We start from the raw sequence: 22351 nt of genomic DNA on the forward strand, positions 1-22351 counted from the left end.
GTTACCAGAGTTTTCCACACTACCAGAGGTCTTTTGAGAGCGACTGTAAGTGAATGAAGGATGCTTACATTTCAGTTAGCTTAGCTTAGCATAAAGACTGGAAGTAGGGAGAAACAGCTAGAAGTTACTGCTCAAGGTCAAGAAGTAGCTCCAGCAGATAACCCCCCAATAAAACTGCAACTTCTCCTTTTTACACTTGGTACAGAGTAAATCAAATTAAATATAACTTGCTAATTAGAGAGCTTTAGAGATGCTGGTAGGCTGATTTTGTTAACTTTGAACTTGTCTTTATGCTAAACTAACCTTATGCTGTGTATTATAACTCTCAGCAAGAAAGGAAATAAGTACGAATTTGTATTTCACAAAACGTCAAACTGTTCCTGCAAGGGTTCCTCGTTTGTTAGGTCTTTATCTAAAGAAAAGTTCACGTCAGTCGATTGTTGGGATCTGATTTTAGTAGCTGTCAATCATCAGCATCAACCTGTACCAGTACGAACAGGCTCTATTCCAAACACACTGGATGTTTCACTGACTGTTTCACTGACTGTTGCTGTTGTTTTTAGGCTGCAGTTTGTGGTATTGTACAGATTTGCTTTCAATTTTATTGTGTGCTTTGTCCACTGCTTGTGTTATTAATGTACTCAGTATCAGTCACTTTGCTTTTTTTTCTGAGCAGTTAAACATCATCTGCAGTTAGGAATCCAGGAGAATAATGATTTCTGCAGTACAGCTGACAATGCCATTTGTTATATTAATAAGGGCATTAGTTCTGCTGTTTGGGATCATAGCTGTGCACTGCGTAACTTTCTCAACAGGGTTCCACTGAAAAATAATCCTTGTCTATATTTGCAAAGATACAAACTGAATATTCAGTTACAACAGCTCTGTCAGAGAAGCTGAAGAAACACCAGCATATATTTAGCTCATTTTCTCTTTTCAGGACCATCACTGCTCCTCCCATGGTCCTGACATCTTCCGGCTCTCTTCAGTCTGTTCCTCTCACAACTGTTCTGGCCAATGGGGACTCCGGCCACTCCCCCCCTCCCCAGGTTATTCTCCACACCATGCCCTCCACCACAGCAGGTGGTAAAGATGTGCTCACCATCCAAGCAGCCTCTTTAGCAGGTGGAGCCAACAGCCTGCAGGATGGACTCCCGCAGCAGCTCCTGGTCACCAGTCTGGGCTCCTCCGCTGTCTCCTCCTCCACCACCTCCTCCTGCACTTCCCCTCCAGGAGTCATTAGTTCCACCACTTCCAACCTCAACAGTCTCCCCCGCCTGGTCGCCATCAACACCACCTGCGGCCAGACCATGGTGGCACAGCAGCCTGGCACCGTAATTGCTACCGTGCTCAAATCCAGCGATCTGTCTGGGCTGCAGGTCAAAGAGGAGATACTGGACCCCAGCTACTTCCAGACGATGGTGAACGGCGATCCCTCGCTGACGGCACACACGTTTGGGAAGGAGGAGATTGAGGTAGGCGAGGCAGAGCTGCAGTATAGGACTGTGATCATTGATACCAGTCAAAGTCAGGGCGAGGAGGCTGCAACTGAAACTATAATTAATGGACATTCCTCCCAGAGTAGCAGCCCTAGTGAGGGCCTGACCCCCGTGGAAGAGCTGGAAGTGCGTGGGGAGATGTCCCTGCAGCCTGAGCAGGGAATCAAAGGCCTGCAGGAGCTGCCACTGTCTGTCCAACTGCCTGCAAACTTTATCCAGATAAAGACAGAGCCTGCAGAGGCCTAGGGCTGCAGGACTCTTGCACACAAGCTGAACCAAAAACAACAATTAAATCCATTTTGCCCACAGACTTGACGTTTTCTTTTCTTACCACAGTGATCTGATCAGAGATCGGAAGCGAGGGATGTTGCAGCGTTATGCTCTTAAAGGTTGGTCAGTTCAGCCTCAGGATTTATTGTTTACTCACATATTTTGTGACCATGTGCCTAATTTTAAAAATCAAAGTTTAGTGTTTAGTTTTTTCTAAGAAGTCAGTTTTCAGATTTGAGATTGATAACTGTAGACATGAACCCCAACACACACAGATACAGATACACTCAAACAAAATCACACAAATGCACACAAAACAACCCCCCCCTCCCCTCCCCAGGAGAACAGCCATTGGATAACCAGGGATTCTGTCTACCAAATGTGCCAGTTAGTAATTTTCTTACTTTACATCTCACCGGACTTGTATGTTTAAAGAGGAGAACGCAACAAACCAAAACCCAGGACTGAATGCCAAATGGTGCAATGAAATCAGACTTCTGAGGTCATGCAGAGTGAATGTGTGTGTTTTGTTGAAACCACATTCATGCCTCTGTTCCCACGGATGACGGGTGGATGCTGTGTCGTGGTGTCCAATGCAGTGAAAAAACGCACACCTCAGAGTTTAATTGAAGAGTGCCTTAGAGGAAGTTCAAACAGCTCGAGACTCTTGAAAATGTCGGGAGAAAAAGATGAATAAAGGACTAAATGGCTTTTCAGACTGTCAGACTTTTAAGAACTTATTACTCATTTATTTTCATATAAACAAAAAAGGTATGCATTTGCTCTCTATTACTCCGGGCCTTAAAACACTGTGTTACTATGGAAATGGGCATTTTCTGTCCACCAAGGACAGTCTAACATCAGAAACTATTTGTATAGAGCTGCAGACTGGAGGCACAGCAAGATTGAGAGGCAAAAATGGAGAGAAAGAGTACGCAGGATAAAACAGATTTTATCAGTCTCTTCTTCAGAGGCTCCAACGTTTAAACCCTGTTTATATGAAATGGAATATATATGAATATATATAGATATATACATATATATATACATATAATATACAATTGAGATTCAATTTTAAGCCCACAGCGAATTTATTTATTTTGTGAATTTCTAAATTCTGTATAAAAATGGCACATTTGTCTTCTTTTTACATGTGTAAACATGAGGGAAAATACAAAGAATATGAACGATAATACCAGGAAGCTTATTTGGTCTAATGTAGTTTTTTTTTTTTTTTTTGTAAGACCAACTTTTGTCATTTGTATAGCCTTCTATATAATCAGCTTTGCTGTTTTCTTGATTTTTGAGCTCCAGTGCTCAGTGCAGTATCATTATTCCACTGTTATATTCTCTTATTGTAGATAGCCTCTGTTGTGTTTCTGATTTAAACATGTACTGAATGTGCTTTTGTTTTCCTCTTCTCAGCGGACATACCTCTTTCCCCTTTTCAACAGTCAGAGCTATGCATTTACAAATATTATGTTCTGCTTAATTCATAAAGTGTCAGATGTATCAATCAATATGTCTTTGAAATCATATCTGAAGTGTCTGGTTATTTGGTACAAAGACATACCAGTGCTGTTCTTTTCTCTTCCTCTCCCTTCATCTCCTCCAGCCCTGTCCCCTCTCCTCTCCTCCCCTCTTGTCTTGTCTCTTCTCTCCTCTCTTGTCTCGTTTCCTCTCCTTTTCATCTTATTTCCTCTCACCTTGTCTCCTCTTGCGTTAGCCCACCCCGCCCCTCCTTCCCTCCCTTCTCTGCCTCCTCTCCTGTATCCTCTTGTCTCCTGTCTTCTCTCCTCCTCCTCCTCCTCCTCCTTCTTGTCCTGCTCGTCGGGTCAGTCGAGCCTGTGCCTTCTTTATTTGCTGTCCCATTTTGTTAAGGACACCCCAGGCCAGCCAGCCAGGCCATCCGATTGGCCCCTTGGCTCTTCTGGGGATGAAGCCATATTGATCCTGAGTGGTATCAAAGCTAAATTGGTTGTATTTTCCACCCGGACTGTAGCTGCAGAGTGAGGACATTCAGACATACTGACCTCCATCTGCACTGGCACCGAAGGAGAGGAGTTAAACGCTGCTTCACAACCCCACATCAGCCGAAGGGCTCTGGGTCTGCAAAGACACTCTGAATGTATAGTTATTTTTTGACAATCAATAATTACACTGGGTTACATTTGCATTTGAATCTGTCAATCCTTGAGAGGGAATTGCTGCTTTTTTTCTCCTTCTTTTTCTTTGAGTACATTCCTCTGTATGTTCCCTGCCTTTTCCTTAAAGCACTGTTGTCTGTGAGATGTTGAGGTATGTCCACTGCTCATGTTTTGTTGCTTCTTTTGTCTCGGGTTGTCAATGGCCTCCCTTATGTTAAATATAGAATAGATTTTTAAGAAAAAGTCAATGTACTAATTAAAAACAAAATCTTCACTGAAGACCCTCTTTATTTGTTGTTTTGTTGCAGATAAAGTGGTTTTGAAATTGTGTGAGGCACAGATAAAATGTCACACAAGACATTTTGGAAAAATTAACGTCAGTTTAAAAAGAAAGAAATTAAGTCAATTAATTTCTACTGCTGTGTTTCTGCTTTGAAAACTCAGAGTCGAGTTGTTGGGCTGTTGCAGCGCACATTCGACCACATGGCATCTGAAGAGAAAGAGAAAGTAGAAAACTGGAATGAAGCCATTATCAGGCCAGACACTGATTGGACTGTACTTAAGAGCAGTGCTTCTCCAGTTGCTGTTGGTGGGTGAATACATGTGACATGCCCACAACCATAGACTGTATATAAAAACAACCGAGGACGGCCGAGTCTGTCGCCACAGCTCACAGGGAGACAGCAGTGCGTGCGTATGTTTAGGCAGCGGTTGGCATCTTGAAGGGTTAGGCTGACTTGGATTGATTCTGTTAGAGCATGTGTTATGTTGGTGTGTTTGTGTCGTGAGGAGGAGTATGTGTGCTGCTGCTGGGCGGGGGGGGTGCAATGGCTTGGACTGACTCTGTGTGTTTGTGTGTTCAGGGTCGAGTAGGGGGGTGGTGGTGTTGAGGAAGCTGTCTGGCAGCAGGGCTTGCCTACTGTGCCTAGTTCTGTCTACACCCACATGCACAGCTGCGTACCACACAATCCAGTCTTGCCATAGGGTTAATACACACACACACACACACACACACACACACACACACACACACAGAAAAACCTGGGAAGAAGTGCAACTGCAGTCGCCACTCCAACTTTCTTCACTCCACCAAACATGCTTTTTGCAGATGGGGAAATGGTTTAAAATGAGTCTGAAATCATTGCACAAGCCTCTCATTCAGCAACACACAATCCTCCATCACATCTAAACAGACCCTTAGCTTTTCTGTTCAGCGGTTCATCGATCGCCTGCCATATGGTAAGCGCAGGTTGTTATGGATTACTAAAATAATGAAAGGCTACTAACAGCTGCTACGACTGTGCTATTCCTTTGCTTAGTGAGTCAGAGACCCTGAAGATGGAGCGAGAGCCGGGTCCTGGGAGAGGAGGACTATTTCTGTGTCGCCTGCAGCCACTGACACAGCGCAAGTGTTTACTGCTGTGCCATGCTGCCTCTCACAGTGGGAGCAGTTGAAGGATGACGGCTGACATTATTGTGCCTCCAGCCTGTAGCAGGAACAGTACAGGGAGAGCTTATTTAACCATCAGGTCACCAGACTGAGTGCAACATTACAGAGTAAAGGGAGTTGATGACTGCAGTCTCATGGCCATTGCAGCTTTATGCAGGATATTAAGTTGCCAACCTGCAGCCAAGGTTACATTTAAATAGATCACTTTAGCATTTGCTGGCTTTCTGAAAGAACCAAGAGTAAATGTATTTAAGGACAGACGGTGTAGAGTGGTTTGAAAATGTAAAAAAAAAAAAAAAAGGGATGGTGACAAAAGATTGTCTGGTTTGATATTGCAGCAGTACACCTCTCTCCACACAAGATGGCACTGGTAATACACGTGTCCTCAGCAGAGCCTGAGCCTCAGTCTGGATTGGAGAGAACTGTTTCTTCAGGTCACTAATCTAAATACAGACGCTCCTCATACATTGGTTTTCTCTCTCCTCTGCCCCAGAATAGCAACTCATGGATCTAAATGAAAGAGCGATTATTTGAAATGAAAATAAGCAGCTGGGAGTGAAGTTTCCTTGTATTTTCGTTAAGTAACAAATGGAATTAATTCACCTGTGAGCTGCAGTGATAGCGCCAGTTCCTCAGGCCAGGTAGGCGAAATCCTTTGGACTGTGCTAACGTGGTAGATGCTCTGTATCTCTGTTTATCCTGCAGAGTAGTCGATCTTGTTTCCTCTCATCGTCAAAACAGTGATAAACAAGTGCTGCAGGGGAAGTTTCCTAGACAGTGTAAAATGCATGAGAAAGATTGTGCAGGGTTTCATTTGAAATGATATATTCCTTCAGTCTGTCTACAGGGGAGGAGCTCACAGTCACAGACTCACAGATTTGCTTCATATCTAATGTAGACAGTATTGAACGGCTTCATACATGGTAGGAATGCAAATTAGTCTCTACTTATGTGGATGTTTGGGTTTTAAAAAGCCATGCATCGGTAATGAGAGATCATGTAATTTTTTTCCATTTTCACAAGAAAAAAACTCCACCGACTTGGTTTTGTTTTCTTATCCTCTCCACATGTTTGCACCCGTCTCTAAATTCAATCACTAAAGATCTCTTTAAATAAGACAATTAGCTAAACACTTTAAATAAGACAATTAGCTAAACATCACAATATTTGCATTGCATCATAAGATGATGTATATTGAAGAAGAAACCCATGAACACTGAATTCAAAGAGCTTTAAAAGCTGTAGATTTTGTCGATGAAAATTAGTCTGGGCTGGTTTCCTCAAGATGCTTTCAATGACCTCTGGAGATTTGTGTATTTGATATCAAGAAGTGGACCCTCTTTTTTTTTTTTACCAGGCAACAACTGGAGTGTGATCAATTTATTTATTTTTTGCTCTGACATGTGCAGCTGCAGTATCGCCACCATCCAGTGTCTTTCCGGGTCTCCTCCATGATGATTTTTAATTGTAAGACGCCTGTACTTTTAAAGTTTGACTTTCATGGTTAATATTGGACTTCTGTCCCAACAGGCATGAGGAGCTCTCAGGGAACCAGCTGTAATATCTGTATCAGCCTCTCCAGTCAGGGTGAGCCATCCCTTTTCAGAGCGACTCTCAGGGCTTCCATGGCAATTTACTCTCACGACTACACAAGAGTCCTTAGAGTCCGTGGAGACCTCGGCAGATAGACAACTAACAACTAACAGCATCTTACGAAAAAATAACACTTTACACAATTTCCCAACATTGTGAGTGCGAAGGCTACAACAACAGCAACGCTGAATGCATTCTTTTTAATAAACACTCAATGATTTGATGTGATAAGCGGGAAAATAGTGGGAAATGAATTATATAAACACTGATTTTATGAACTTTTTAGAACAGCCTCAGGGGCTTAGCAGTACACTTGTCAGTTTATTTGAAGTATGTTTGCAATTATTGCATTTGTTAACTCATGCCACTATTTTTTACTTGACATGTTGCTTTAGGCCATTGACATTATTGATTTAAAAATAAGATGGTTGCAGTCTGAACTCCATTTATGAGCATATCCATAAAACATTTACATACAGTAATATGTTTCCCCCTCTTTTTCACAAAATCCATTTTGCTGCCAAATATTACTGATATTACTGACATTATTATCACACTGAGCCAACATGAGTCAACGCCCGGATTTACATAGCAGGCAAGATACTTTCATATCACTGTAAACAAAGATTTATTATGCATTAGATAGTTAAGACAGCCTCAGGTTATTAAATGGAAACAATAAAAGTATATATATATGTCTGTTTCTTTCTTGTCAAGAGGCTTTTAAATTTGATACTAAATGCTTCTGCTAATGAGCAATGGGACTAATGGAGAAGAGAGGAGATGTGTCTATTCATTGCATGAGTCACATTCAAACATTTCACACAAACACCCCGGGGCATAAAGTTTCTCTCAAGGAAATCACATTGTTTCATATGATAGGACAATTGAGATTATTCATACAATGAAATTTTAATTGGAAAAAAAAATCAGGAAAGCAATAGAAAACACAAGACTTCAAAGCCAAGTATGACAGGAGCGCTCCATTTTTGTCTCTCTGTTCAACTTCTGAATATCTCACATAGCTCGAATACTCTCGGGCATTTATGCACCTTGTTATTCTGATGACAGAACATCAATTACAAATGCCTATCGCGCTTGCTTATCTGTTAGTTACAGATGAGAGTTGTTTCAGCTCGACAGATTGAGATGTGGTGTTACAGATTAAAATTGCCTCGGCAAAGAGGAATCTGTTTGAACTGGAGCACTATTTAAAGCAGCCTGTGGACTCTAACAGCACAATGGAGGATAATACAAGAGACAGCTGAGGTCTGTGCATCTTTAATGATACTGTACTCCTTAGTTTAACATGATACCAAAAACAGAGAATAATTCTTATAATACAGGTTTCAGCAAGTTACTATTATTATCTGTTTTTTCTTTGCTTGTTTGCCTCTTTTCCTGATTTTGTCTTAATATGTTGCATATAGTTTTCTCCTATTGTGTATCTGTAATATCATATTTTATATCTGATGTCTTATGTTGTCTTATGTTATTTCAGTTGTACATAATTTACAGCATGGTTTGTGTGTGCATCAAAGAAGTGCAGTATTAGCTAAGTAAGTTTGTACATTGTGTCACGGTGACAGCGTGACAGCTTTGTTATTTGTGTGTATTTTGTGGGTGGTGTAGGGAGGGGTTTCTGTCTGATACCTGTGTAAGCAAGAAGAACAAAACCCTACAGTACATGTAGAACAACAACTCCTTTGAACCTATAAGGTAAAAAAAATATGAGACAGTTCTGAAATATATATATATATATTTTAGGACAGATTAGTTGCTGGTGATATCTTCTAATCTAAATTGCACCAATTCAACAGGATCAAATACCAAGAAAAGCAAAGGAAATGAGACAGTTGTAAACAATAAGTGACTTTTAAGAAAGAATCTAAACACTTTAAATGCCATTTAGACTGTTTAGACTGACTAATACTCAATGAGTTCAACTGCATAATAATAGTTTTTGTAATTGACTGCTTTGGTCTCAAAGGAGGCTTGGAGTATTTATCAAAAGGAGAATTTGCTCCTACAACGACATAAACAGTTTGAACCCCAGACGGACACACACCCTCCTCAGATCCTTCCCAGCATGCGGGCGATCCACCAGTTGCACGGCATGACAACCTGACAGATGACCCGGCCTCCTTGGTAGTAGTATGGCCACGGGTTGAAGCCACCCAGGGGCTCGAAGTAGCGGCGGCAGAAGCGGTAACCACGGCGACAGTGCTGGCAGCAGTAGCCACGGTCATCCAGACGGTTATCCAGCTCGATTCCAACGTCTCTCTGCAGAGGACACAGGAGTGTGCAGGGTTACAATCACACACATGACAAATGTCACTCCTCCCAGGGCAAGGGCAGGAGGAGAGGAGGAGGAAGAGGAGGCGGTGGCGTGAATTGATGAGCCTGCTTTGGCTGTAGGTCAGCAGAATATATGTAAAACCCAAACCATGAGTGAAAAGATCAGGACTGATGATGAAAATGCAAAACTGTGCCGTGCATGATGACTATGACAAAGAGATCAAGATAGCGTTGAGAATGAGTGAGTTTGATTTGAGCTCCGGGAGCATAAAACATGATATAATACCCTTGACCTTTCTGTTTTACTGGTGGAAGCACGACTGCTGGCTGCACAGTGCGCCATCTCTGAATCCAGCATTCACCGCCTCTCTACCACAGCTATCCTCAATCAAAGGAACTCTAACGTTGGTAGTTACCAGCATAATTACACTATTTCTTTCATCTCTGACCTCTTAACTCCCCCGACCGAAGCCCACACTCTGCACCAAAATGGCTGCCCCTCCTCCAATAGAGCATTCAAATTAGAGCTCCTCACGTCTTGGCGCCCTCCTCCTGACCTTGACTTTAAGTGCATGGCACATTCCTAAAGCAATTAGCAGAGTAATGATCGCCTAACAAGGATTCTTTCATTTGCTCTTGCTGGCTGCCTCTGAATTTATAGAGGGGCCAAATGAAACCCAAACGAAAGGTAAATTGGGTAGAATTAATGGCCCTTGGATTTTTCCATTGTGCTGGCTGGTTCATGCCCTCGTAGACTCACGGGGGCTGAGTGTCATGCCTTTGATCAAGAGCAACTCCAAATGGGGTTCGGAGAAGTGCCACTTAACTCACCGTGCGAGTTGAGGCAGCAACTGCCCTCAGTATGCATTTGACCACATTTCAATCTCTTTTAGTAAATGAATCCTCGGAGACAATCCTGCGCTGTCTCGTTAAACTGCTCGGATCCAGGAGACGACGGCCTGCGCTGACTTCACATTCAGAACAAACTGGCATAATTCTCTGCAAGCGCTTAACAATGACTCAGCTACATGCAACAGTGCAGAACAAAACACATCCACTGTTGGGAATAGAAAATGTGTGGGAATTGTTTAAGAGGACAGGACCCACAGGAACACATGGCTGAGTCCCTCTACTCCCCTGCTACATTAAGTATGGGAATTAGGGGTTTTCTTGCGTCTACTCTATAAGTCAGTGCAGTCAATTACAGTGGTTTTACACACACTGTTTTATTTCTCTGTAGCAGCTACTGGACTACAAACAGATCACAACAAACCCATCAAGCATGACTTGTAAAAAAAAAAAGTAACCCATGAATTTGATGTTATGATAAATGCTTTGATAAACTGAGTAAAATTACACACTCACGAGACATGCTTAAAACACATAGAGAGGGTGGGGCAGATGATATCTGGGATAGCTGGGTTTGATTTATTACTATGACAAGCACAGGTAGGCTGCTAATGATTTATTGTTTCAGTCAAGTTTCAGGTCATCAGCTTCCAGGCAGCAATCTGTTATGGAAGCAACACGAAAGCTGTCAATGGACCAACGATAATCTTATCTGCTCCTCGCAGCCCAAACTGGGGTATTCCGAAATCTGGGGCTCCGGCTCGGAAAATGAAGAATAATATTTTATTCAAATGATGTCCTGATTATCAAAACAAACAGCCAATGGGCAGCATTGTACCTTAAAGACAATTAATCAGAGCTATCCTTTTAAAACGGAGGGTACATATTAATCACCCTGGCTTTGAGTTGCTGTCTCTGGTGGGATGCTGCAGTGATAAGAATGGTTCACCTTGGGAAATCTGAGGCAGTCACTCACAAACAAGCAGCATTAATGAAGAGTAAAAGCCATTACCCCCTTGCTGCATCTGATTTCATCACACACTCACGCTCACGTATACACATGCAAACACACATTCGCCCACGCGCAGACACCTCCGTGCATAATATGAGGCACTGGATATGAATGAGTCTGCAAAGTAGAAAACTGCATCAGTCATTCAATAAGATGTAACGAATCAAAGCACGACTCCTCTAATCTCCACACTTGTTGGTGTTATTTCACACACGCTGATCACCGCTTTTCATGAGCTTGAGCTCATGCCTGGATGTGTTATTAAATCTCATAGCAGAGCTCATCACATTCATTCAGGGATCCAAACAGTAGCGATAACATTTCTGTTTCATACCCTGCTTTGTATTCAAAAAGATTTTTTTTTTTTTTTTTTTTTGTAGACACACAGGCCAGTGTAACATATGAAATGCTTTGCTGCGTGTCCCGATCTCAGATTTTCATCTCACTGTGCTCTGCAGTGAGCTGGAATGACAATGAAATTGGATGTAATTGAATAAGGAGATAGTCATGTATTTCAGTAAACTCTGCTGGTTTACCAAAGCGATAAGGAGCTTTAGCTTCAGTGTAGAGATTCCTCTGGAGGCACCAACATCTCGTGTGTTCATAGATTTGAATTCCTTCAGCTTTTTGCACCTCTGTTATGCATGAACAACCACCTAGCCTGACCCTGAACATGTCTCCCAGAGGTTTGTAAAGACGGTCTAACTTCAACACACAATATAAAACACTGATATGGAGGCAGAGACACACATCAAACATGTTTACATGTGTATGTGTGTGAGGTCAATTCATTCTGAAAGTCTCTCTGTGCAATATGGGTCAAGGACAGTGGTACCATCCCTTCAGCCCAGTCAGATGGTAGTTATTCAGTTTGAAATTTCCAGGGCCACCTCTGACATGACAGCTGTGACAAAGGTCAGTCTCATATATCAGTCAGCGTTTATTCTAACAACGATTGTTCTGCTTTACAAATGCGCCGCATGGAAAGGTGCGACTGAAATTCAGACTTATGAGAGCAAGATGAAGTGAATGCATATTTCTGATGCGTCTGTGTGTGTGTGAGTGTGATAGATGAAAGGATGTAGGCAGACAGAGAAAAAGTGTGAGTAGCAGACTGTGTATGCTTTCAGTCTGTGTGCACATTTACATGAGTTCTGGATGAAGCCAAAAAAAAAAAAGGGTTTGGCTAACACATGTGGCATCCTACTGGCATGAGCAAGAGTTCAGACTCCCAATTACAGACTGCTGCCTGCCCTCTGCTTGGCCACAAAAGCCTTTGTTATCACTGGACCCACAAACAGAGCCTGGATGTGCTGCTGGAATGGATTGCAGTGGTATGCATTACTCAGCTGATAGAGGCAGAGCGTTTCAAAAGGAGAGCTGGGTTTTTCATCCCCTGGTATGTTTTAATTGCATAGCGCTGCATCTCCTGCCGCAGACGATGAGGGAGAAGACAGAGGAGCCGAGGGGAAATTGAAGAGTTGAGCAGGAGGTGTTTCTGGGACGTGCCTGATAAATGTCAACATTATAGGACGTCTCATTTCTCTGCATGTCTCTCACCGTTTGTCAGAGCTCTGAGGAACAGACCGAGCCTGACTCATTATCCTTGAATTTAGCTTTAGTGGCTATTCACCTGTAAGTGATGAACATGTGTGTGTGTGTGTATGTGCTTGCGTGTGGGATGTCTCTGCACCTGTGCATGTTCCTGGTATCTTTAGTGTGCAACTGTTCTTTTTTTTTTTGTGTTGCTATGAGTTTATAACTCCTGTGTAACACACTGCTTGATGTGATTTTCCCTCAGAGTCATGGATAATTAATCGTACAACACTGAGTGGTTTACATGCAGTACACCAAAATATGCCACCAGGTCTCACCGCTCATTTTATATGCTTTGATAATTATAGCATTATAAATAAATGTAACTTATCTGTGCAGCAATGAGTGACCTTGAGAGTGTGCCTTTGTACGGCACTTTCCTCTGCCTTAGAAAAAAGGAAGTGAAAAAGGCACTAACGGGTGCTGTGAGGCACAAGTTGCTGCCTTTGAAAGGCTGGATATTCCTCTCAATTAATGGAGAGACATTAAGGGAGTCTTCAATGAACTGGCCTTACTTAAATAGATATATAGAGCAATTGCTATGCCCTCTGGTGCACAGAGTCAGTTTTAACATCAATTAGTGAGCGATTTATATGCAGAAAGAGTCGTGGCAGAGCTGGAGCTGATTGAAGTCGCTCTACTGTATCCCGTGGTGTGGTCCCAGGGTGAGGTGGTGCAGAGGGTCCCACTTACATAGTCGTTGACCGGGACGTGGTCCAGGACATCGCGGGCGAAACGCTGACCTTCGACCTCTGCGTCCGGTGTGTCCACATTTCCCTCCTCCACATCTGAACGCATACAGAGAGCAGGAAAGAGAGGAGATGTTTATGTACTTGCAACAGTTTTTCTTTTGTCTGATGTTAAATGAGAAAGCTCTTAGATTAAATTTTGGCTTGTACACTCTATTTTCCCAGTGGCTTGATGCTAATTGCTACCATTCAGGAGAAATACGCTGGAATTCAGTCCAAGCTTTTTCATGCCTCTGTCAAAGAATGGAGTTGCTGCTGTTGTGATACTAACACACAAACCATTTTCTACAGATCCTAATTAGTAAAGATAACACATCCATTTGAGAAAGAATGAATGACTGAATTTAACTAAGCACATGTACTCAAATACTGTACTTAAGTACAATTCTGAGGTACTTTTATTTTAGTTGAGACTGAGGTATGCCTCTACTCCACAACATGCCAGAGAGAAATATTTTACCTGTTATTGCGCTACATTTATCTGATGACTGGAGTAGATTAACATTTCACATATTCCACACAATGCAAAAATCTTTTTGGTCTATTATATAAAATATGTTATGCCTGTTATTCAGCCCTAGAAGTTTTATGTTCTTAAAGCGTGTGACAATATGACAGCTAGAGTAAGGTGACATTTTTCTTGGTTCTGAAGCCACTCTAACACTTACATATCAGCACCTTTAAAATGATTATTACTAACTTATCAGCAAATAGTTGCTTATTTACACATCCAGCAGTCATGGAGCAATATTATCATTCATTTACAGCCATGTTTTTAAACACCTGGAGAATTTTAAGTCCAGTGTCTGGCTCTTAAGCTGTTAAACACTCCACTATGTTCACCAGCTAACTGTCGGTCTGCTGTTTGGTGCTATGCAGGCAGTGCACTGCGGGTTTCTAGAGGGTTTTTGCTGAAAACAGCTGCCTAGTGCAGCCAAAAGTGATGCTATGAGTGAACCAAAGCATTAAAGTTCCAGGCCCGACAGGTAAACAACCAGCTGAAACTCACCATAAAGCTCCATAAAGCTGAGGGGAGCTGTAGATTCAGCTGATAATTCTCTGGAGCTTCATCACTACCAGTGACCCCTTTCACATTTTCATTGATTTAACATTGTTAGGTGAAAAGCTATAAAAATAGCTAGAATACCAGTTAATAAAATAAGACATTTCAGTAGTAAATTGATTCATACTAAGTAAGGTAGATATGGTAAAATCAGCTCCACCTTTACTAGCTTACATGTTAATGAATATGTGATAATATTCAATGTGTTAAACTCTGGAAGAGGCTGCTCTGCAATAATGAGTAGCTTCATACTTAAATACATTTTATTGACAATATTTCTGGACTTTTACTTGCAATGTACTATTTTCACACTTTGGTTGTGATACTTTTAATGAACCTGCTTCCTCCACCACTGACCATCAGTCTCAAAACTTTCCAAACACACGGAGGGTAGCCTGCACTGGATGATCATATGGTTGAGAAATCATGTGGTCTCTATGGATCTGTGCGTGGCCTGTGGGGGATGCCCTCCAGCAAGAGTGTTAATAGTCTGCATTTAGAGGCATCGATGCCCCCTGCTCTCACCACTCAGGGGGGAGGGATGAATCCAGTGGATGGGCAGCTCCTGGCAAATCTCCCAGATCTTGGAGTTGAGCAGGAAGGCTGGATTAACGATGGGCTCCTCCGCAGGAATCCACACTTGGGAGTCCTCCACCTTCATGTCCATGGCCTCAGTCTCATCCACCTGCTAGAAAACACCACACACACACACACACACACACACACACACAACAGAGAATGTCAGAGCTTGCTAAGATGCCCAGGCCCTACACACAGTATAGTCAGTATAGTCTTGCATTTGCGCTCTGGTCCCCTGAGCCACACAGCATCTCCAGCCTCATCGTTTTATCTATCACCTTACTGTGAGAGGGCGGCAACGTCCTGACTCCCACTGCCCTGGCTCCCTCCTCTCTCTCTCTCGCCCTCTTCTCAAGCCTCCGGCATGCTCTTTCTATTATACGTCATTGAAATTCACAGACAGTGATGATTTGACTTTTAAATGACTTTAGAAGTGGTCTTCATTACTCTGAGTGTGGCTGCAATATCATTTAATGTGACAGACACAATAAAGCCTTGCATTCTCCTCCCTCCTCCCCCCATCACTCCCCCACTCGTTCCCTCCCCCTACACCACACTGCTTCACTTGGCAGCCAGCACTATCAGTGGGCTTAATTTGTTGATACTGTAGTTCATGAGCTGTAAAGTAAACTATTATTGCTTAATGATAGGGACTACATGTCAGTGTTGTCTAATAGAGACATATGAAGGGGATTTGGTAATGCTCTCCCCTAACAGTGCAGATATTTATTTTCTTCATGTATATGTAAATACACACACAAACAAACCCCTCTTCCCATTCCCTTGTTAATTAGCAACCCAGAACAGAAAAACAGTTCACTTGACAAATGTTTTTACAAGGTGATTTTCTCCCAGCCTAAAGCTTAATTGCACATTAGTTAAGCTTGACGTAGATTCCTGGGGCTATAGAAAGAGCAAGAATCATTAATATTGGGTCGCGCCCCCTCCCTCCTGTTCACCCCTGTCACTCTCGCTTGAATTAGAATTTCGCTTTCCCTGCCGCTTCTTGTTTGTCATCGAGTGACACAGTTGTGACCTGCAGAGAGGAAAAAAAAAAAAAGACTTAAGCACATTCTGTCACATCAAAGATTGTGTTTGGGCACGGTAGGTGTTTAGCCAAGCTTTTGACACACTTTCCCTCACTTTTAAGAGCCGGCCAGTTGACTAATGATGACTCAGAGGACTGGTGTAGCGGGGTGGTGGTGGTGGTACAGAGGAAGGGGTGCTCTGGCATTGAGCTGGTGTGCTCACCGTTCCCGTGGTTGCAGAAATTAAAATCAAACTTGAGGAACACAAACAGCACTCTCTAATTGGACATCTTAACCACTGAAGCCAAGTGAGTCTTCTCTGGAAAGTAAATGGAGGTCACGACATGGGGCTCGCAACATGACTTTGACTTCACAGTTGAGAAACGACTCCAATAACTTGTAGGAGAGAGCGCCTGGAGGGACGTGGTAAAGGTCAGGATTTTAGCATGGGGTGGGGATTTCTAAATGCCAGTTGACAAGCACAAAGACAACATGATTACAGTCTTCCAGTTTATACACACTTTTGAAAGGCTTTTCCATTTAGCTATTGACAAATGATATATTATTATGATATATGACAAGCATCTTTTTTTTTTTATCAAGGATTGGACCTTGGGAATGATGGTAATTTGTTTTGTGTGGCCTGCTCCTGGTGTATGTATGCTTTGCGCCTACAGTGCAACACTTAATTACCCACCAGTTGTGTTGTCGTTAATGAATTTACCCTCTTCCGCCACTGTGTCCCAAGGGGGGGAAACACTGTCTACATGACACATTGTTTTTGGTGCTATGTTTGCCTCAGATCAACAAAGATTTTCTCATGATACCCTCGAGCTTTCATGTAGTTCGCATAACACAGGCAGGAAGGAGGGGGGAGGGGTGTTATTATGCAGTGTAGTAAATTTTAGTTAACACCCATATTCAAGCAACTTTCAATGACAGTGCTGGTTCTTGCTTAAGGGCACTAAAGGTTAGTCACAACAGCGTTTACAAACTTCACGGCAAAAATTAATTCATCTCAATGGAGTTATAAGTGGGTTTGCTAGTGGGGACAAATCTGTGTCAGTCCAGCTTTGGTGAACTTTGACATGCAAATGCTGCATCATCAAGTAGCAAACTGTCTCGATCGTGCTGACCTTTGAGGGAACAGACAGCCAGAGAGTCTAAAATGGGAGATGCAATGGTGGCTTATTAGCTGTGTTGCATTGTCCCGTCAGAGCATAAACTGCTCCCCAAAAAAAGAATCATTTAGTTGTAAGTTATGAGACAGGAGTCAATTGTACAAAACATCAAATGGCTCAATACAGAGAAAGTAGCAAAAAATTCCAGGCAGCTAATGTGACTGATCAGCATGGGTAGTGCGTTAGTGGTTAGCTCATCAGTTACAGTAAATTACAAACTAGCCATGTGAGGAGTCACTAACACACTGAGCTTCTAATAACACAGATTTTGCAAAGATGTACATATGATTTGCACTGTTCCACTTTCTGGTGTGACCAGACCTTGTGACCTAATATATCAGCAACTGAACTTTCTGGTTTTTTGTGTTGATAAATAGTTGCCCTAGCTCTTATCTTGATTCAAATATGAACTAAAACAAACCATACTGTGTTCTTGCAGAGCTTTGGTGTATTCACACCCTCTGCTGTGATGTTGTTCCTCTGTGCACTATTTTTCCCTTTGCAGTCGTTGTCTGAGTGGGAGGTTTTTGGGTTGCTGGGTGAGCTTTGGTCATCCATATTAAGTGGCTGTTTAATGGAGCAAGCAGCATCCATTGACAATGTTAAGGGATGTGAGGGAGGCGGATGGCGATTTCCATGTCAGAGTAGGGGAACTGGAATGAAGCTCAGGGATTACTCCCTCAGACATTTCATAGAGGAGGCAAATTGAAAAGGGAAGAAAAAATCCTGGCAAACAAATCATGTTCGTCACCTGGTTCTCCCTCACAGGGACTGCATTTCCTTATCAGCTGCTTGCAGTTTTTCCGCAGCTTTTTCCATTGTTTTTCACCTCGGCTCTAAAGCCTGCCGTGGCTGCTCTGAGCCCTCTCTCCTAAAAGCCTGCAGCTGGGTTAAGCTAGGACCCATTAACATTTGGCTTTAACCCCTGTGAGCTTCATGTGTTTCACCACCTGAGGATGAACTTGTGCTGATCTTCTCCAGGGTCACACGTGGGTGGATTTTCACAGAGGATGGATGCTCTTATGTGAGGACAGACGTTGGGGAGGTCAGGCCAAGGTCACTGTTTATTACCTAAATATGGCCTCCCTGATATTTACTGTATTTCTCTTGTGCAATCTACTGTTTTTGTGGTGAAAACATCCTCTGCAGCAATATCAGCAGTGCTCAGTGGTGTGCTGCTAAAAAAAAAAAGGAGTAATGCCAAAAATAAACTTCCTTGCAGAGGGAAGTAAAGGGAGATGTGTGGCATTTGTATGATATTTTGAATACATGAATTGAATAATTGGCTCGACATTTTGGGAAATACATGTATTTGGTTCCTTGTGGAGAATTGGATGAGAAGATCAATCCCACTGTGTCATGTCTATCAACAGATGGTGGTCCTGTGCACAGCTATAAGCTTCCTCATCTTCCTGGGTGCTTAGCTGGAGCCGGAACAATATTAACAGATATTCCAGCGCTCGAATATCTACATCATTTTCTCTCATTAGTTCAGTCATACATTATCAAAAACTATGATTCACATTGTGGCTTCTTGGTGTCTTGGGATTGTCACCGTGAAGTAACTAGGCAAATTACTGCCCTGCCAAAAAGACTCCAGCAGACAACCCCCCCTGTAAGACCAAAATGTGTTGTTTTTTCCAATTTGATTAATTTATGAAATAAACAAACGAAATATCACATACTAATTAGTGAGCCTTAGTGGTGCTGGTAGACAGATTTTCTCATCTAACTCAGCAAGAAAACAAATAAATATATTCCCCAAGGTGTAGAACTAGGCCTATTCCTTTAAACACTACAAATTTTGGAGATGTTTAAAAAAAAAAAAAAAAAAAAAAAAAAAAAAAAATATATATATATATATATATATATATATATATATATATAATACCATCGAAACTGTGCTTTTTTTAATAAGCATAGTGAGCAAAATGTATCTCCAAAATATTTCTTTATTCTTTAAAATTCATATTACACTTTGAATCCCGATCTTCAGTCCAGCAGTTCAGCGCTCTGTACATCTGCCATCCACCTTATTATGAAAAAGATGTTGACTGTGTCAAGGTTAGGCTGTACTTTCCCCCCATTCCCTGTATTTTCCCACCTTCCTACCATTTCATGTTTGTTCCCAGTCTGTCTACTCCCTGTCTGTGTGTCTGTGTGTGTGTCCGGTTTCAGTCATCCCGCACACCTGAAGCTCATTCAGTCATAGGTATAAAGACCCTGGCTCTTCACTCCACTCTTCACCAGATTGTTCTGGTCATCACTATGGTAACAGCACTGTGGCCAACTTTTCCCAATCTTGTAACTTTGGTTTCCTTGTATTGGCCTGGACCTGAACCTGAACTCTCCTTCTGCCTCAGGTCCCCTCCGTCCAGCCCTCTCTGCCTGTTCACCTTCTGCAGCTCGCCGTCCGTCTGTTGGTCCAGTTATCCCCAGTTTGCCTGTCTGCCCTGCTCCATCTACCTCACCCTGGCCTCTCAATCTGGATTCCTCTGCCTGCCCCGCTCCATTGTCCATTCTGGCTCAACTCCTGACATCTTCACCTTTTCTAGTTTACAATCAGTCTGTGTTTGAACTTCTGACCATCACGAAACTGAGTTCTGCTTCTGAGTCCAAACTGCATTTAACAGCAGAGACTATGAACAAAATTCACAGAGCAATTAAACTTCCTCCAAAATGTACTGGGGATAACAAGTCATTAGTTTAAAAATAAAATTTGTAGGAGACAGTTGCAAGTTTGGCTGCCTGGTTGTGGCCACCAAGCCTGAAAGTTGAGTCAAGCTTTCTTGGTATGTGTCCTGGTGGAAGCACAATTCACTGATTGGTTAAAACAACTTCATGTAAACTGCAGTTTAAAACACCCTTTGAATTAATAACTTACTGAGCATGGTGCAGAATGGTCTATTTTATTAATGGCAGTCATAATAAATTATTGAAAAGTGCTATACAAATAAAGTCTTATTATTATAATAAGGACTCCCATAATGACTGGTATGAACTTAAAGGTATAAGCCTTCTATATGTCACTTTCTTGGTCTTAGACAATTCACTTTGGAGCTGTGAATAAAGCCAATTAGGCTTCAAAGTGCTCAGAAGAAGACAGAAATGGCACGGACATATGGTGCTGCCTGCACCATTAGTATCTGTAAACGTGGATCAGACATTAAGAAGATGAGAGGGAAAAAAACAGAACTGTGTTTGGTTTTCGGGTGTAACAGCTTGTGTTCTTAAAGTTGAAACTGAGACTGGGTTTTGCTTGGACTGACAATTGGCTTATTCTGTTTTTAAAAAGAAGCAGTGAGCGGGGAGATATTTGCCAGCTACTTCTTCCCATCTACAATGTGAAATGTAAATGAGAGCATGCTTGCAGTAGAGACATTTGAGAGGAGGATTTTCTCTTTGAACATACGGCTCACTCAGTGAATTGCACTGTGACACTGAAAAATTGGGAATTTTGATTGATTGAATTTCTTCCGTTCCTTTTGCTGAAGTTCACATACAACTGTAAGAACTCAGAAAAGTAAAATGAATCACTCTAAACTTGGAGAGGGAGCTTCGTGAATTTTACAAAGAAAACATCTTTTAAAAAATACCATTTTAATGGCTTACCTCTCACTCAGAGCTCTCTTGCACCCTTCCCCCTTTAGGCTATTTGGGTAGAGCCTTTGGAGGAGATGATTAAAAATTAATATTGGCTCAAGATTGACAGCAAACACCATTTGATGTGAGCCACAAAGAGGCTATGGGTTTGTGGGCAGCTTTCTGACGGTTTCACAGGCACCACAAACCCTAGTTTATTCTTCAGTGAGAGGGGTAGGGGTGATAGGATAAGATGGACAGGCTGAGGATTTGTGTGGTGCTCACATTGCTCTACTCTGGCTATCTCCCTACAATATGCATGACAGCCTCTGTAGGACTACAGAGAATCTGAGGTACAGACAGCTGAGGGAGGAGGCGTACCAGCAACTCTGTGTCCTCAGCCTCCACCTCTGTCACCGTGGGTAGTTTCCTAGTTTGGGTCCTGATGTAGCACCTCTGATGTTTGGCAAAACGGATCCCAGTGATTCCCTTTGAAAAAAGAAAAAGAAATGAAGGGATACTCAGCAATTCAGATATATGTATCATTCATTAGCTTTCTGTGATGTAGATATCCCATAAGCACTGAGGCGATCGTTTTAAAACGCTCAGCTTTTTGCTGATAATCAAAGCTCTTAAAAAGTCAGAGAAGTTAAAACCTAATGAGTGAGAAGAGGTGTTTTTTGATCTTTTTTTTTTTTTCCATTTTGCATGTTATAAAGTTGATCACAGCTTGGCCCGTGCAACATAGCTCTTGCTTTCAAGCTGAATGGAAGTAAAAAGGCGGGGGTGTTTTGCAGTGGCTGTTTAATACTTCATAGTAGGATATATCGCACAGGAGAGCCAAGTGACATTGTTGAGAATGAAGTGTTTTCTACAGAGAGTGCCCCCATTGAATTAGCCAGTCATAGGTCCCTGTCACTCTCTTAATCTGCGCAGTCAAGTGTGGAGTCACTCTTCAGCTCCACTGATGATCCTCCACCATGTGGACTGTAGCTCTATTCACCCTGACACACAGAGCCTCAAAAGGCAAGAAAGATCTGTTAATTCTCTCTCGCTGCCATTCTATGTTAATCTAAGATATTCAGCCAGAATAAGTCTGAAAGACTCTCAGTAGATCAGATTGTATCCAATTTATTTTCTGCAGAGTCGAGCTGCTCATTCAGCACACTGTATTAGAACAGACGGCAGGATCTACATCTGCCACGGCTGCTTTAAAATTGTATCAACTGAAAATTGTATGAGTGGTACCATGAAAATGGACTTGATTCAGTCTAAATTTAATTACAGTAACACGGTGATTGCTATGACATCTCCTTTGAATCGGTTAACTTGACCATGTGGGTGCTATTTCTACATTTTCTGTGGTGCTGTCAGTCTGAAAACCAGATACCAGCCGCACAAGACATGATACAAAGTGATGCCTGTCACAATCTACCGCATGTAATTTCATCTGTG

The 22351-nt window shown here is 42.2% G+C and overlaps 2 protein-coding genes across 5 annotated transcripts in view; one reads left to right on the forward strand and one right to left on the reverse strand.

Moving 5' to 3' along the window:
* elf1 (E74-like ETS transcription factor 1) overlaps positions 1–4195 on the forward strand; it is a 38691-nt gene extending 34496 nt beyond the window's left edge. For all 3 annotated transcript variants that reach the window (XM_071458035.1, XM_071458034.1, XM_071458036.1), the window contains one exon: positions 941–4195. In XM_071458035.1, coding sequence (XP_071314136.1) covers positions 941–1745 — 805 coding nt within the window. In that variant the 3' untranslated portion in view covers positions 1746–4195. The remainder of the gene's footprint in view (positions 1–940) is intronic.
* A 2949-nt stretch (positions 4196–7144) lies between these two features.
* Positions 7145–22351, reverse strand: part of tnmd (tenomodulin) — a 52959-nt gene continuing 37752 nt past the window's right edge. Inside the window, exons 4-7 of one of the 2 annotated variants that reach the window (XM_071458038.1) lie at positions 21278–21385; positions 15052–15211; positions 13408–13502; positions 7145–9242 (exon numbers count right to left, since the gene is read on the reverse strand). In XM_071458038.1, the coding sequence (XP_071314139.1) occupies positions 9033–9242; positions 13408–13502; positions 15052–15211; positions 21278–21385 (573 nt within the window). In that variant the 3' untranslated portion in view covers positions 7145–9032. Of the gene's footprint in view, positions 9243–13407; positions 13503–15051; positions 15215–21277; positions 21386–22351 lie in introns of both variants that reach the window. The other variant, XM_071458037.1, reaches the window with a different exon arrangement.

This window comes from Trachinotus anak, unplaced genomic scaffold (genome assembly GCF_046630095.1).
Source record: "Trachinotus anak isolate AG129_WGS33_773 ecotype Australia unplaced genomic scaffold, CSIRO_AGI_Tana_v1 ptg000021l, whole genome shotgun sequence".
In the NCBI taxonomy this organism is placed as follows: Eukaryota; Metazoa; Chordata; class Actinopteri; order Carangiformes; family Carangidae; genus Trachinotus; species Trachinotus anak.